Source organism: Benincasa hispida, chromosome 8 (genome assembly GCF_027475165.1).
Source record: "Benincasa hispida cultivar pf3 chromosome 8, pf3_genome.v1.1, whole genome shotgun sequence".
In the NCBI taxonomy this organism is placed as follows: domain Eukaryota; kingdom Viridiplantae; phylum Streptophyta; class Magnoliopsida; order Cucurbitales; family Cucurbitaceae; genus Benincasa; species Benincasa hispida.
The window spans coordinates 35,403,600-35,422,166 of NC_143485.1; the positions used below are offsets into that span (position 1 = coordinate 35,403,600).

At 27.7% G+C, this 18,567-nt stretch overlaps 1 protein-coding gene across 1 annotated transcript; it reads right to left on the bottom strand.

The window, feature by feature from the left end:
- Positions 1–7,798: 7,798 nt before the first annotated feature.
- LOC120083621 (uncharacterized) lies at positions 7,799–8,979 on the bottom strand. Its single transcript, XM_039039455.2, has 2 exons — positions 8,336–8,979; positions 7,799–8,234 (listed from the first exon to the last, which is right to left on the bottom strand). The coding sequence occupies exons 1-2, from the start codon at positions 8,753–8,755 to the stop codon at positions 8,016–8,018; spliced, it is 639 nt and encodes a 212-aa protein (XP_038895383.2). The 5' UTR covers positions 8,756–8,979; the 3' UTR covers positions 7,799–8,015.
- Positions 8,980–18,567: the final 9,588 nt, after the last annotated feature.

Genomic DNA, 18,567 nt, shown 5'->3' on the forward strand with positions numbered 1-18,567 from the left:
TGCAGTTACGTAGTCATAACTTAGTTATTGTTTATGTTTCCATTGAGTTATGATTTCTAATCGAGTTTATTTTGATTCATGAATTTCATTAACTTCTTGTTGAGTTTATTTCTTTTTATAAGATGAGTTATTTATAAGTACTTTTTGATTATGCATTTTGTCAAATGAATTTGGTTTTTATTAGTCTTTTCTCTTTGTTTTGATAATCTTGTAACTTGTGTTGCTTGATAAGTCAGTTTTTATTGAGTTCATTTATGTTTATAAGTTTGTAAGTATTTTTGTTTTTATTTATGCATATTTCTAAATGAAAAATGTTGCTATTAGTCTTTTCTCTTAGTTTGATAGGCTTGTTTGAATTTATAATTAACTGTCCATTAAGTTGTTTATATTGTCTATTGAGTTCGTCTTAGTTCATGACTTTCATTACTTTGTTGAGTTTATTTATTGTGATAAGTTGAGTTTTTTGTGTTTAGTTGTTACAAGTTATTTTTGTTTATGTTTATGCATTTGCCAAGTGAATTCGAGTTCTACTGGTCTTTTCTCTTAGTTTTGATAAGCTTTAATTATTTGTATGGATAAGTTTGTTTATGGTTTCTATTGAATTATATGTGTTTTAAGCTTTTTGGTGTATGATTTTGTTTAATTTTTCTTTCAGTTTGATAGACTTACTTGCTTGGATTGATAAGTAGTTTTCTATTGAATTTGTTTTAGCTGATGAGTTTTTAAGTTGAATTCATTGTGTTTGGTTGTTTGTAAATTTTTTTTCCTGTATCTTTCTAAATGAAAATGATTGTTATTAGTATTTGATGAGTTGTTTTTCATTGCGTTGCTTAAGGCGTTAATTGAATAATTCATTTTAGTTCATGAGTTTCATTACCTTATTGAGTTTATTTATTTTGATATGTTGAATTGTTTGTGTTTAGTTGTTCATAAAATTGGTGTTTAATGTCATTTTCTCTCGGTACTTAGCAAGAATTTAGTTAATGAGAAAGGTTTATGTGAAAGAAGAGGTGGGTGTTTGATAGATTTCAATTTGGTTTCATTTCAATTAAGATGGGTGTTTGATCTTAGGTGTTTCTGTGAATGACTAAATCAGTTTGTATTTGTGTGTTTGTGTTCATCTTTCTAAAATTAATTATTAGTTTAAATTTTCTAACTATGATCTCTCTAAAATTATTGTGTTCATCTTAAATGCTTGTTAATTCTTAAAGAAGATAAAGAGTCAAATGAAGTTATATTGAAAACATTCAAGATGGAAGTAGGAAGATGCTTGAGTTCAAGTTGGGTGTGGTGAAACCGAACTCTTCACTAGAAAAAAGCTAGGTATAGTGAAACTGACGATGGGACTTCATGAAGTATTTAAGTTCAAAAAGACAATTATTTAGGGTCAACAAGTAATTTTAAGGTTTTAGAGTCTTTTTGTACTTATTATAGTTACCAATTTCGTATATCTTTGTAAGTTGAATATAGCTTGTGGAGGGACGAATAATTACATTACGTTCATTGAAGTGAGTTAGTTGATTATTATGTTTGTTGAATGTTAGGTTGTCTATACAAATATCATATTACTTTTATTATATCCATATAAATATTTTTAGTTAGCCTTCTTTGATGTTGGTCAGTATCTCTATATTATTCGAATTTTGATCGACATTATAGCCCAATATTTTTACTAGTGATAACAATTTTATGTACTAAATTGAATATTATTTTTTTAATTAATGAAATACTTTTACTGATGTTTACATATGTTGCAAAAGATACTTGCAATTGCAATGATCATTTATCCACCTTTAGCAACAGTCTTATACGTTGCTAAAACTTAACTTTCAGTGACAAATTTGCAACGTCACTATATAAGACAAATATCGACAAATAATGTGTTGTTAAAAGTGAATTTTTAATAACGCGTATGCGCTAATAAAAGTTGTCTTTTAGCGGCAACAATGAATAGATCACTAAAACCTTTAGCTACGTGGCTACAATGACATTCTTATCGAGTAGCGACGCGGGTTACAGCATTGCTAATACTTTTAGTGACACTTTTTCACCTTTAGCAATGCATTTTATGCACCACTAAAAGTGGTTTTTCTTGTAGTGAGATGGAAGAGAGATAACAAGAGAGAGGAGAGGAGGGAGAAAGAAAATAGAAGATTAAAGAAATACTTTTTCCATGTAATCTTGCCACATAAGCATCCACAAATTTCTTTACATTAAAATTAAATTTTTTTAGAGAGGTACGTTTTAACTTATTCTTAAAAATTCAGGGATCAAATGGTCAATTTCAAACACCAAAAAACTAAATGTATATATCCTTCAAAACTCAAAAGATAAAAAAAATATTTTTTTCTTTATTATTATTTCCTCGTACACATATTCATACACATTCATACAATGCCCAATAAAAAAATAAAATTGGAAATGTAAAATATTAAAATAGAATTACGTTGTGGTAATGGATGAGGCCCATGTGAAGGTGTTTGCTAAAGGAGAAACAACGGTAGTTTAAAAAAAAAATGGAACAAATCCCAAAGTTAAAAGATCAAGATTTTATAAATTTAAAAATACTCTAAATTAAACATACAAACGAAAAAATCTTCATAATTTAATTTAGGTTAAATAACACTTTTTGTCCCTATACTTTCATAGAAATAATAATTTGATTCCTAAACTTTTGTTTTATAACGATTTAATTCCTATATTTTTTATTTTATAATAATTTAGTCACTACAATTTAGCATATAACAATTTAGCTCTTGTATTTTTAAATTTGTATCAATTTAATCTCTAACGTAAAAAAATTATCAAAATTAGATGTCAATTTTGTTACTTTATGATGTGGACTATGTATTTTGTAAAAAAAAAATTAGTCTATAGTTAGTTCATCAATTTATTTATGCAAGAAATCTTATTAAATTTTAACACTAATTTCTACAATAAAAATTAAATCGTTAGAAACTTTAAATTACAAAGACTAAATTGTTACATAGTAAAATTCATTGACTAAATTATTATAACATTGAAAGTATAAAGACTAAATCGTTACTAATCAAAGTTTAAGGACTAAGTTATTACTTTTATGAAAGTTTAGGTACTAAAAATATATATATTTTTTTTTTAACCTTTCTTAGATCCCACGTTATTTTTAATATAATATATACGGAAGGTGAATTAAATTTATAACTTTTATATGTTGATGAGAGTTACTTAAAAAATTAATAGATGAAAGTAGTATAAAAAAATTGTATTCAAAATTTTTCGAACGCAAGTAAAAAAAAATATAAAAATAAAAGGATAAAGAAAAATGAAACTTGTATGTGGGAAGTAGACATAAACCAAATCAAATTTGTTATGGAAAGGTGAAAAAGTAAAAAGCAAATAACAACCTTTGAAATTGAAAATTGGTCAATTACAATTTACAACTACCGACACTCCTATAAAAGAACGTGCTGACCCAATGTTTTATTTATTTATTTATTACTATTATTAATAATTTCTCTATTTCTTATTTTATTATTATTATTATTATTATTATTATTATTATTTTATTTTTTGAAGAATTTTCTATTTTCTTTTTGAAACAACAAATTCTCACTTTTCCCCGTCTCTCCGACATTCGCCATTACATTGTAATCTACGACCAACTGTGTCTTTGATTAATATAATCATATTCTCATTTGGATCTTTAAAAACTTTTTAATATTGTTTTAGCTTTAAAATTTATGCAAAAAATTCATTTTTAATCAAAACTTTCAATTTCGCAAATTTTTACCTTTCTATATTACTAAAAAACAATTGAAAAAATTTCACACGTATTCAATAAATTACATAATGCACGATTTGAAAGTTGATAGAATTTCAAAGGAAAAAAAAGGTTATGATTGTTTTAAATCACGAAGTATTAAAAATATTTTCAAATATAGTAAAGTATCATTGTCTATCAATGACTATGACGTATATTGCTATATTTATAAATAAGTTAGTTTATTTTCATATATTTGAAAATAACTCATTTTCTAAATATCATGATTAATTTTAACATTAAATATTATTATGATGCTATTATTATCCATTTAATAACATTTTTTTAGTATAACAAGTTGAATACGAAAATTTGAATCTTCAACCTCAAGATGAAATACATGTCAATTTCCCACGGAGCTATTTGAGAAGTATGAGTTTAATAACACTTTGTGTATATATTACAAGTTAAAATATCATTTTGGTCTTTGTACTATGGAGTTTGTTCAATTTTAGTCCATGTACTTTTAAATGTTCAATTTTAGTTCTTGTACTTTCAATAAATCTTTAATTATTCTCTCAAAGTTAACTTCATTGAAAATGGTTAAATAATAATAATAGTTTCATGTCATAAAATATAATATGTGAATATGTTTTCAAAATTTATGATGAAAATGTTAATAGATAATATATTTTTTAAAAAGATCCAATAATAAACTAGAAATAATGACTAGATTTAAGATTTATTAAAATTACGAAGACTAAAACTAGACATTTGAAAGGATATAAACTAAAATTAAATAGATCCTAAAGTACTGCATCGAAATAATATTTTGACATTAGAAAGTGGACCCCAATGACAAAAATTGAACCGTCAAATTTATACAATTATTACGATTTTTACAATATAGAAGTTTGAAGGTCCAATTTTAATATTTGTATAAGTCGAAGGATTTCAATTTTTACAAATTTTTATTTGTATTTTTTTTTTTTTTTTTTTTTTTACCATTTAACCTTTTATTATATGAGAAGAATTTGGGAAGTATGGTTCCTTAAAAAAATGGAGTTATTTTCCATATTTCAAGAGGGTGTCCCCTTCACATCTCCCAAAACACAAAGCCCTTAGCTTCAAATTACAAAGCTAAAATTTCAAAGGTTTTTGAAGCTTCATGGGTTTGTTGTCTACTAATACATAGTCTATACCTTTGACAATTTCCCCACACACATGCAATAAACGACCAAACTCCAACCACATTCTCTTCTTTAATTTTTTTCAATGCAAAACCAAACAATACAAACATATTTGTTTTAACCTAACATTTGACTTCCAAATATATTTTTTTTTTAGTTTTTGTCTCTATAAATTACCCTCCTCTTCTCATTTCAAATGCTTCCTCTTTCTTTCACGCATCTCTCTTTTTTCTTCATTACTCATGGCTTTTAGAAGGCTCGTCATCTTTCTGTTCGTTTCGATTTCTCTATGTTTCTTCAACGATCAAGGTAATCAATCAACAACTTAGATCAGATTTTGTTTAATAGCGTCAGTTTATGTACATGTCGTCTCTTTTATTTAATTTTGTTGATATTGATCACTTTTGTTGAATCACTATTGAACTCGAAAACTCAAGTTGAGGATTATGGTAAATTTAGTTATTATATCAATACTTAAACATTTTTCCTCACTCGTCTATCGACTCAAAAATTTGTAGAATATTCAATGAGTAAAAGTGAATACAAATGAGATCCTACTCTGCTATACTGTTAAATCATCACTAAATTCAAAAACTTAAATTTATGTGTAGGCAGAGTTGCTGATGGAAGAAGCTATCCATTTTCAACACAGGCGAGTAGAGAAGCACAAAGTAAAATAATGAGAAAGATGGAAAGAATAATGGTGAAAGAGCAAAACGGCCGTTATTCTCTTTCTTCGAGTACAACAAACTCCTTTGATAATTTTTATCAAAGAAATAACAAAAATAATTTGAATGTAAAATACAAATTGATTAGAAAAGGTGACAATAGTCATGGTAGGAAAGGTTCTAGATTTATGGCTTTTAATGCTGACTATTTTGTTGCTAAACCTCATCCTCCAAAGAACAATGGAGGCAAATGTCTCTAACTATTTATTTTATTTATTTTAGTGGAAATTGTTTCACATGATAGATTTCTAGATTTTTTTTTCATTGTAAGAATTTTAGTAGGAATAAATGCTAAATCATTTAAACAACACAATTTTTTTTTTTTTTTTTTTACTAAACTATTATATTTCAACTTATATATGAGTTTGCTTCAAATTAAAGGTGCAATGAACAAGCCAGCTAGTTTTGTAGAAATTGGTGAAGTTTAAATTAATGAGCACTCTCCATTCTTAGAATGTTTTCCATAATTTCTTCATTATTACTTTCCATTAATTTGGTCTTATGTTTCTCCAGTTTTTTTTTTTTTTTTTTTTTTGTTTCTGAAGATAATACAATATTAATGGTTTTATGTCTAATACTTTGTTGGATCTTTTTTTCTATAAAGAAAAAAAAAACACTGTATTTATGCTCATATTAATATTTTTTTTGAAAATATTAGTAAATAAATAAATACATGATTTTTTTTGTTGGTTTTAAAGAGAAAATGTACAAATTATTATTTTTCTCGATATTTAATCTAATTAATTATGTTAAAATGTAAATATAACTTAATACTAAGCTACTTATATTACTTTTAAGGGGCCAAACCAATTAGGAGTTGGTGGAGTTAGTTATTATAACCCGCTCCAAACTTGGGACACCAAGTATGATTGTGGTGTGTACAACTATTTATAACCTATAATTAAAAATAGTATTTATTTTCCTATAATATTTACTATTTGTCACTATCTTCTATTTATTTTCTTTACTACCGTGTTTACTATTTCCTATCCAAACAAAAATAGTTTACATCTCAAACACAAACTATTATAATCTAAACTAAATAGTCAGCATCCTAAACACTAACTATTATAATCCACCAAGTATAATAAACACATACTATAACTAACTCAGTGTCTCAAACGCCTCCTAAGAGTTCACTAATTTTGCCAAAATGAGTATTACTCAACTGACGTAGGCTTGTATATTAATTTCGAGATCAGAGATTCCCCTACCCTGCATATTTAATCTTAATACCTTTGAAAAAAAAATCACTAATTTTTTTAACTAAAAGAAAAAAAAAATAGTTATATAACCATAAGCTAAGGGTCGGCTTAGATTGACTTAAGAAAAAAATATTTTTTTCAAAAAACTCATTTTTATTTAAACACTTTTGACCAAAATTGATTGATATTTTGAATGGTTGCCAAACACTAATTTCTTATAAAATGACTTATTTTTTAAATTAAACATTTGAAAATGTAATCCAAACACACCCTAAAACTATTCCTCTTATATTTAAATTTACTTAAATATAATAGGATTGGCATACAAGCCATTAACCGATTAAGCTAAGCTGACTTTTTGATTGTCTAAATTTATATATTTTTTTTTATTGGATGGAGGATCAAACTTCTAACTTCAAAATTGATTGTACAAACACTAAGCTAATTGATGAGCTATTGTTAATATGGGTGTATTCTTCATTAAATTACACTCAAATTGACTTTTTAGATAGCTTTCTTTTCCATTCTAATCTTAAGAAACTTTGTATTCCTCATGACTTTAGTAGTAAGTGGAAATATGATATAATCATAGAAACTAAAATTAACCTAGAGAAAATTGAAATAAAGCTTTAAAATTTTACGTTAAATTTCATAATAATAGACAATATGTTAAAGTGAATATAACTCGACTGCAATTAATATATACTCTTTCTTTAAGATTGAAAAGGTCTCAATCTTCATATCTCGACTTAATTACTGTATACTAAAAATGTATTTTTCTAATGGACCGTAAGTATATTTGAAAATTCATACAACAACAACTATAATATACAAATTTAAGGTTTTTTTAAATATATATATATTAATATGATCTTTCCCTTTTGAAAGTTTTAAGGAGGAATAAAATAGAGAGAATTAAAGCATCTTGTCCTTTGTCGAGTCAACTGTTAAAGATCAGAAAAACAAAAAGATAAGAACCTGAAACCCATTGAAAAGAAATAGCAATGAAAAGAAAAGTTAAGTAATTATCCTGATGGGATAATTTAGATTTAAAAAGTAGGTAGCTAGTGATGATGAAAATACACATATATTTGATATATATGATAGTTCCTGATCTTCTTCTTCTTGTTCATGCAAATTAAAGATATACCTAGGAGGAATTTGGTTCATCTCTTCGATTTTTAATAATTGAGTTCCCAAAAGCATCTTCACAATTTCTCAATGGAGTCAAGAAATCGGTTAGAATAATTTGAAGTGAAGAAACTTTTCGTTTCAGTTCTGCATTCTCATGCAAGATTTGTTGGTTGCATTCTACCACCTGTATTAGTTTTTCCGATAATTGTCGGTTCGAAACTTCCAATTGTCCTACCTGATAGTTAGAACATATTAAATTTCTATCAACATTTCAATATTTGAATTTACGACATCTTACAGCAAGAAATTATATATATAGGTCTTTGAGAATCTTGCCTGGTATTGCAACTCTTCAATTTGCTTCTTTTTTCTCATTCGCGACCTCCTTGCAGATTCTCGATTTGATATCATTCTTCTTAGTTTCCTCTCGGCCATTACAGTCAGATGATGATGACGATGAACGTCGAGAATTTCAACGACATCCAAAACGTTATCGTTGCTATAGTAAGAGGTGGAATTGGGAGAGGAGAAGACATTACAGTTGTTGTTGTTGGTAGGGGGTTGGCAAGTAGTGTTCATAGTAGGGAACAATATTTCTCTATGGAAACCACAAGAACCATTTGATTCATCTTCATGATCATCACCTTCTCTTCTCATCACCCTATTTGTTTCCATGATCAAATGTGAAGAACAATGCCTTTTCAAGCTTCCATTAAATGGATTTTCACCAAATCCCAAATCTTCATTCAACTCCATTATAGAAAGAGAGAGAGATTTAAAAAGAAGAAAAAGAAATAAATAAAAGGATGGTTATAAAATGAGAAGCTTTGTTTTGATTTTGAAGGCCCTTCTTCATTTCCTTTAAGAGAGAAGAAAAAGGACCATTAGGGAAAATTAAAAGAGGTAGATGGGTACCCATTTAGAGGTCAAAAAATTAAAAGACTCATAAAAAAGTGTTATTTCATAATGGGCAATTTTCTTCCCTTCAAAATTTTCAGATTATTATTATTATTATTATTATTTATAATATGCCCTTTTGATATATCCTTTTGTAATGTACCAAAATTTTGGAATAATTTTTGCCGATATATAAATGCATGGGCTTCACTTCTAAAATGTAAATTAGCCAGAAATTTATTCTAAATGTTTTTGAAAAGAAAAAAAGAAAAAATGGGGGGTTGCTTAGAACAAATCTTCTACCTCTCATGTCTATATCAACCACAAATATTTATTTGATATTGACATATGCCAATATTCCTACCAAAACCATATGCAAATCCTAAATGATAATGTTTCCTTCTCATTTATTTTTTTTCCCATAAAATCTCTAAATAAATAAGCATAAGCTATAAACTTTTCTTTTTCAAACTCCCACCCACTATGCCACATCTTGGATTCATTTAAGGAAATTTTGCAATTTTTTTCTTTTTTTTAAATATCATTATGTGTTATTGGAGAAAGTGTTAGTGCTTTAATTAAATCCAATTTTAGTTCTTGTAAGCATTTTTTTGTGGGGGGAATTGAGATTGATTATATTAATTATTTGACTACTATTGTTAGTTTAGTTTTTGTATAGTATGAATTTATTGGGAAAATTTGCTGTTTTGTCCATAAGGTTTTAATTATCTATGGTTGCTTCCAACTCAGACCCAAGTCTGCAAATTAAAAAATTTTGCCCTTAGGCTTATTCTAAGCTAGCTTCCATTATGACATGGCCCCCCACCATTTAATATTATTATTACTTTAAAGAATCTGTCTCTATAAAAATAAACCATAACTTTATATATAGCTAATGAAGGGGCCCTTGTAGTTAAGTTATGGCAAAAACTTGGTTTAACAAGCAATAATATTTCTTTTAAAAAATCACATCAATGTAAAACTTAGCTCATCAAGTGGGTGTTCTTTGGTAATTTGTGTTGAAATTTTATGAAAGGAATAAATTTATCCAAACTTGACTTTGTTTTGTATATATATATATATATTATTAAGTCGTTCAACATTTGTAAAATTAGTATATATGTAGTATAAAAGTGAGTTGATTTGTATGTTTAGATTTTGTAGATGATTTTATGTAGTTGATCCAAAAGTCAAACCGTATATATCAATATAGGTTTGATTTTTCGTAACTTCATTTCATTTGTTTTAATTAAAAGGAAGTTCAAATGTAAGCAATTTTCTATATATTGTTTGAAATTTTTATGTCGAATATTATTTTAAATGAAAAAAAAAAAAAGATTAGTGTTAATAATTTGTTTGAGTTATTGTTCTTTTAGAATGTCACTTGATTCCCATATAATATCAAAATGATGTATGTGTACCATTGAGATAAGAGCATGACATGATGGGAAAAACTTATACTAAATAAATTAAAGGACTAGTTGCATAAATAGAATTCAAGCCTAAAATAATAGAATATGTAGTATAAGGATAAAATAATTGCATATATAGATCAAAAAATGGTAAAAGACTAAAAAACTCATGCCTAACCACCATTTTGTTAGCTTCTTCCTGATTTTCTCAAATTAAAAGCTATCATTGATAGCTATCACTGATAGCAGCTATCAGTGATAACCACTGATAGCAGCCATCAGTGATAACCACTGATAACTGCTATCATCTGCTATCGTTGATAACTTCTATCAATTGTTATAAATGATAGTTGCTATTAGCGTTAGCTTTCAATTTGAGAAAAATTAATACAATCTTAAAATATTAACTTTTAATTTGCTATCAATTATCAGTAGATATCATTGATTCACTTTCATCAATTGGAATCAACGTTGAAATATTACTACTTGAGGCTATCAGTTGAAATATTACTACTTAAGGCTATCAGTGGATATAAATGATAGTTTTATAAATAGTGATCAGTTTTGAAAGAAGACCAACAACTTTGAATATCATAGTAGTTATCACTAATAATCTTTTATCATGGCTATCACTGATAACAGCTATCAGTCGACTTTTGTCAATGAGAATCAACCTTGAAATATTAACACTTAAGGCTATCAATGATAGACTTCTATAACTGGTTATCACCTTTGAAAGAAACTCGATATATAGATATCACCCAAGTTTTATCACCGATATCACTAACATCACTCATATTCTGGTTATCAGTGATAGCTTCGTTCACTGATAACATCATTGATAAGATGTTATCAATGATCTCACTGATATCATGTTATCAGTGATAGTTCTCTATCACTGATAACGTGCTATCAATGGTAGCTTCTATTACAGATAACGTGTTATCGGGTAGCTTCTATCATTGATAACATGCTATTAGTATTAACTTCTATCACTGGTAACATGCTATCAGTGGTAGCTTCTATCAATCATAGCCACTAAACACCTTTTTGCCCCTTTCTTGTCCTTCCCAAACATTTATAAGTCCATTTTCCTTTCGATGACAACTTCTATCACTGATAAACATGCTATTAGTGATAACTTCTAGGCATTTCACTTACATAATTCAAGATTCAACTTTATTGATTAAATTCACTAAGTTGGCTAATAATGATAGATTTCTATAAGTGGCTATTAACTATGAAAATATAATAAAAAAAATTAAGCTATCAATGATAGAAAATATTAGTGACTATCACCGATAGACTTTCATTTGCTATTTATATTTATTATTTATTATAATAATCAAACTTGATGATTGGCTTGTTGGTGTTAAGTCACTTATGAATTGAGTATTTTCCTGGATACGGAACTCAACCTCATAATTCTTGTGAAAAAAAAAAGAAGAAAAACTTCAAATAAAAGAAAGAAAAATTTTAAAAATAAGAGAAAAGAAAAAGAAAGAGATGAAGCAAAAAATCAGAGAAAGAAAATAAAATAAAATAATAAAAAAAATAAGGGAAGAAAATAAAAATAACAAAAAAAAAAGAATAAGCAAGAACCGAATAAAGAAAAAAAAATAGAAAAAGGAATAAGCAAAAACCGAAGAAAGAAAATAAAATTTAAAAAAGAAAATAAAAAAAAGAAGGAAATGAAAGAAAATAAAAAAAAAATAAAGGAAAGAGAAAGAAAGGGAAAAAGAAGGAAATGAAAGAAAATAAAAAATAAAGAAAAAAAGTAAAAATCGGATAAAGAAAAGAATAAAATAAAATAAAAAGGAAGAAGTAAAAATTGAGAAAGAAAAAAAATCAAAAAATAAAAAAATGGAGGGAAGATGTAAAAATAGAAGAAGAGAAAGAAATTTTAAAAAAACTAAAAAAATGTGTACAACAAGATAAGAGAGAATGAAATTAGAAATTTAAAAAAAAAAAAAAAATCAAAGATTGACAGATTTTTTCTCTATAGTTACAAATATCCTAAATTAAATCCATTTGATTAAATATTAAATAACAATATATGTTATTTAACTAATCTCATCAAAGATTTACACAAATTATGAATGAATTTTTTAGTAAATTCGTCTCAACTAATTTTAGAGTTATTTTTCTTCTTAAACGAAATTAAAGAAAGAAAGAAGAATATTTAATTTTCTGAATTTTTGAGTATATTCTCATAAAACATAAAAAAAGCTAAACCAATGGAATCAAGCCTAACAAATTAAGAAACAAAAAGTTTAAGAAAAATTATTCTTTTGCCACTAAAGAAAATATTTAATGGGTGTGGTTGGGGGAAGATAAAATCTCACCCTATATGTCTATTAAAGCAATTTAAAATTCGATTTCTACCAAAATTACACAAAATATGAACGAATTAAAACATACCCTTTATCTTAATTAGTAAAATAATATGCGAATTCCAAAAAGGAAAAAAATAAATTAAAAGCTTAATGATATTAATTAAAGATATGCTATAAACAGCCATTATTGGTGTATATAAATGCTTCACCTACCTATTGTCAAATCCTATTGACCCAATAAAGGAGAGATTATGACATTAAACTTATAGCTAAAATTTGAACTTGCGTGTGAAAAATGAATCAATATTTGATTATTAAAATTTGATTATTCATGTGATTAGAAAGGAATTACCCGAAATGAAACAATTAATGATATTCTTAGTATGAAATTGTTGAGACTTTGATATCTTATGTGTAATTCTTTTAGTAAAACACCTAAAATGGGATATTTCCAATGTTATATATACTACAATTAACATACAGTGTAATTATGGCTATAAAATTAGGGTTAGGAAGTCTAATATTTATATGCATTTATATTTGGATAATGATTTACCACAATTTTACGTAATAGAGTAATGTATTTTTCTTTTCCTTTTAATTAATTTTAGTTTTAGGATGAAAAATCAAATCTTGGAGGCGGTAAAAACAGTATATGTTTATTTTGAGGCTCTTTGAATTGATGGGAGAAAAATAAATGTAGTGGTATATACTATATATATTTATGTATTTTTCTTTTTTGTTAAATAAATAAAGAGGTAATTATGTTGGGTAGCACTTTTAATATTAATAATTAAGTGTATAGTAACATTTTAAAAGGATTGTAAATATAGTAAAATCTATCAGTTATAGACTTTATCATTGATAGACTCCTATCAACGCTATGGTCTATCACTTGATATACCCCTACTAATGATAATGCTCATAGATTTTGAAAACATAATCTAAATTTTATTATATCTGCAAATTCTTTTGCATTGTGATATATCTGTAAATATTTATAACTGAAAAAATGGGTTAAGTTATGAATTGGGTTTAGTTACAAGTAGATGGGCTTTCAAGTTTCTAATATTGGGCTTGAGGACCAAGTTGGATAATGTTTTTTTTAACACGTTGATAATGTTGGAAATAATCAGGTAAATAGTCGTAATTATACTATCATTTGGAAAAATAGCAAAAGATAGAGTAGTTTTGAATTATAGAAAAATGAATGGAGATCACGTGAATCGAACTTTTGGAAATCCAAAAATGCCTTTATCATCTCTTTTAATTGCAGTGTAATTAATTCGACATTTGTATTAATGAGACTGTAATTAATTCAACTATATATTCCAGCAGACTTTCAACGCCAACTAGCTTGATTATTTCAAGTGGATAATCATCCTTAAATCTCACGATTTTAGTAGTTGTTATGAATTTATGTATCAAATTTAATACTTATTTGAATGCTTAAATATTCTACACAACTAATTTTAAAATCTTTGTTTGAAATTTAAATTATCATATTATATTAATTATCCCAACTGAAATTTATTATTTTTATTATACTTTCTATTAAATTTAATCAAGATTCACAGTTTTAAAATACTTTTGAATATGATATTTATTATCCTTTTGTTTCAAACATAAAATATTAGAATATGTAGCCCTAGCTTTTTTCATCCTCTCGACGTTTCTTTCTTATGGTTGTTAAACAATTAAGAGTTTTGTTCAATGGTAAGTGAGATGAAAATAACTATTACCACGACTTTTGATTTATTGAAGTTTTCGTTGCTTCAAACACATCTTTTAAACATCTTGTCGATCTAATCCAATCTAAGATTTTTCCAACTTCTGAATATATTAATCCAATCTAATGTGATAAGAATCGTGGAAGACAAAGATGTGAAATCCTAATGTGATTAGAATCGCGGAAGATAATTGACGACAAGTCTACTTTGCAGGATGAAAGACTCGGCTTAATCGACCACGACCAAAGTTCAGATCGCAGAGTCTCTTTTTCCAAAGTGATTCCTATCGAGCCATTGTGAAAAGATAGGCCAAGCATACAGATGGTGTTGGTATTAACCTACTTGCCTTGGGGTCTTATACCCATCTTGATTGATTTGATCAAGGAATGATGTATCATCCTCGAATATTGTTTGTTTCTCTTCTATTCATCAGATCTCCACGACTAACATCAACACCACATCATAATTGGTTAGTAATTTCAATTGATGATTTTTAATTGGGATTTTCACACTCTACTAAACTAATATTTTGGTCTAGAACCAAGAAAAAGTATTGTTACAGAATTTTGGGCAAGTTCAAAAACGATGTAGATGTTTTGGTTGAGTGATTTTTAATTGCAGTGTATTTGTTTTTAAGTTTAGTCTATTTGTTGGGTATAGTTTGGAAACTAATTACACTGAATTTGTAGGTCACATAAATATATATTTCATTGGAAGTATCGCCAAAAACTTTCAAAAGATCTTTGATGACTACAAAACCCTCATCCGAAATATGGTGTAATTAATTTTTCCTTAACCCTAAAATGTCCACATCTGGATTTTCAGAATTTTGAGTAGAGTGGAGGAAATTATGGTTGAGATGATAGATTTAGAGATAGTGATTCTATTCACGACCGTAGTATTGTTGGCGAAGGAGCCAACTTCGGAGAGGAAAATGGCAACAACTTGGTTGGAAAAGAGGACAGTGTAGTGATTAGAGCCTAGCCAACCGATAGTCTCTAGATGTTAGTTTTAATTACAATGTATTTACGTATATTTCATAATAAGTCAAATGCAATCTCATTTGTATGGTTGGAGTAGTTTAGACTTTTATAAATTCGTTTATTTTTTATTTTTAATTTGTTTTACAATTTTTATGAATGAAATGATGATTTACTATTTTTACAAATGAAAAGTTAAAATCTGTTATTCTTCTCATTAGCCCTTGATTTTGTTCTTACAAAAGTGTTAGACATTGAATTGATCTTTGAACCTAGTTGATATGCACTATTCCCCTTTTTAGGTCAGAAGTTTGACCAATCTATCTCTATAGTTTTTTATTATAAAAAAAAAATGAAAACATGACATTTAAAATGATAATAATTGACTTATTCATCAAGCCAATCTCAATATATATATTATCAATGTTTTGTGATGATAATCCTTTTCGTAGAAGTGTATTTTCAATCATGTTCCAATATTTGTATTAATTACACTTCATTTTGGTACTATCCTCATGAATTCACATTCACAAAATTTTATTATTCAACCTTAACATAGTTTCTTTTTTTTTCCAATATCAATTACTTACATAATCGGCGAGCAAATTATAGGTTTGAGGGATGAAGGTGAAGACACATTAATCGAATTTCTCAGATAGAACGTTTATCTCCTCAATCCAGCAACTGATTTTAGCAACGACAATAGATTTCCCCATGATTAGGTTAATCACTTGAAGATTGTCTAATTCAACAAGGATGTTTTGGCAATTTAAGGAAGCTGCAAAGTTTAAACCTTTCTTGATGGCGAGGGCTTCGGCAAGGGACGCTTCATAGTAAACTTGAAGATGAATAGCAGATACGGTAAAGATAGAGCCATTATCATCTCGAATGGCAATTCCAATCCCAATCGATCTGGAAGAAGAATACCAAGATGCATCTACATTGATTTTGTACGAGCCTTGTGGTGGAATCCACTGTTGTTCTCTTGAAGATTTTATATTGCTTGAAATTTCTCTATCACCATCTTGAATCACTCAAATTGAACTTCGGATAAAAAAGATATAGCAATAGGAAGTGACATGACGAATTAATCATCAAATTAGACCAATTAGAGATTGTCACTTAAGCTATAGGTGAGTGACATATGGGGCTTTTAAATTTGCAACCAGTGGATTTTAGTTTTTATTGAAAAAAAAGAGAATTAAAAGAAATTGATTTTGTAAAAAAAAAAAAACAATTTTGTTAAATAAAAAAATGAATTTAATATTATTTTATATGTGTCTAATGACTAGTTTTTACAAATGGTGAGCTCTTTTTTTTATTATTATTTTTGGGTTTTAGAAGAAATTATTTTAAAAGGCATATATTATTATATTTTTTTTTTGTTTGTGTCTAAGAGTTTAAATCTCCACCATTCGATTTTTAACTTTTTGAACAATCCAATGGTCCAAAATAAAATCCACTTTTTGCCCTACTTCCCACTTTTTTTTTTATACTTCATCTTCTCCAAAATTATTTCAACTTTTCACATTTTATAATCCTTAAAATTAGCAAAAAAAAAAAAAAAAAGTCACCATTGTCACTCTTTCTACAAGCTTCCAATTTTGTTTCATTTCATCTTATTCTTGAGAAAAAATCCTATTATATTGTGAGGATTAAAGTGTGTGAGCTTAAACTCATATACCCACTCTTTTTAGAGAGTTTTATTGTGTGATTTAAAGCTTAAAAAAATATTATAATGGTTGGATCCTAACCATTATAATATTTTTTAATCGAGTTTGCTCTTGAACTCATAAAATGAGCAAGGTAGCAGTTTGACTCTCATCCGTGGAAAGAGTCAAAGGAGATTTTTTAATCGAAATCCCAAGAGGCACTTAGGAAAGTGGATGTATGTCGAGTTTGACTGAGCCACTATAAAAAATCAGTGTCTTCTCCTCTGACTCTTTAATTATTTTGCATTTAATTTTAATTGTATGATTTTATTGGTTGAGATTGATTGAGTATATTGTTACATAATTTTTATCAATCTTGTTATTTAGTATAAATTAGAGTTTTTATTAATTTAGTTTTAAAATATCTAATTAGATCAAATTGAGTAAACTTTAAGAAAAAAATTTAATTAAACCCTAGTCACATCCCCCTCCCCCCTCTAGGGTTGCCATACCAGTTTAACACATTGATCTTAGCCTAATCAGAAGATTACAAGGAAATATGGCCGTTAGGAAAGGTAAGGCCACAAAATCACCATCTACAACTTCTCCCCCTTCCAAGACAACCCTGTCGGGGAGTTCAATGCATACTACCCTAAATGATACCACCTTCTCCTTTCTTGAAAGAGATCATGAGACTTCAATGTCAGATCATCAACAAGATTCATTCTACATACTTGCCTCAACAAGTCAAGTGTCTTCTCCTCCTACTGTAACTCCTGCCTCTGTGGCTGGTGATGAAGCCATAGCACCTCATCAGCAGCCATATGGTGTCAATGCTCCATTTGTTCATCCCACTATTGTGGTGAGATATATGGTTGGTTGTTTAGAGAAGTTCATGGAGTAATCTCGTGCTTACTGGAAATATGCTAAGGAGAGAAACGTGACCTTCCAAAAATTCCTTATCTCTGCTAGACTGAGATATTATCCTGTTGTTTCTTCTTTCCCGGGTCGCATCCTTCACGACACTATGAATGAAGAACAAGATTTAGAAGTTGATGATGATACTTCATCTATTAGAGGAATATTATGTTCCTTCTCTTGTTCTTTCTTTGATAATCTCATAACTCATTTTATTTTTACTTTGCTTTTAGTTTCTTTTATGTGTAGTTAGGTTAGTTTTTGCTTTTGATAGGTTAGTATTATTCATTCTACTGGAATTATGTTTGTATGGCTGGCATTATTTGTAAATAGTTTGATGCATGTTGTTTTATTTGTTGTGCAAAGTAGCTCTTGATGATGATATCTAGGGCATATCTCCTTTTGCATACCTTACATTCAACCCCAAATGATACAAAACCAAGACTCTTACTTTTGTCTATTTGTGCAAAACCTCCTTAGGCTAGTCTTCTACATGTACACTAGTTTAGTACACTCGGAGAACCTAGCCTTACATGTTGCAACCGAGCCAAAAGTCATACTCTTGCTTTTGCCCCCTTTTATAGTTTCGCTTTCTCAAGCAAGGAGACATTGCCTATTTTAGTTTTGGAGGAGAAATTTTGCA

Bases quoted from the DNA above. Each gene is read 5' to 3' on its own strand.
- LOC120083621 (XM_039039455.2), bottom strand. From the start codon at position 8,755: ATGGAGTTGAATGAAGATTTGGGATTTGGTGAAAATCCATTTAATGGA. The intron at 8,235-8,335 runs GCAAGATTCTCA...TCTAACTATCAG, and splicing joins TTGAAGAGTTGCAATACCAG to GTAGGACAATTGGAAGTTTC.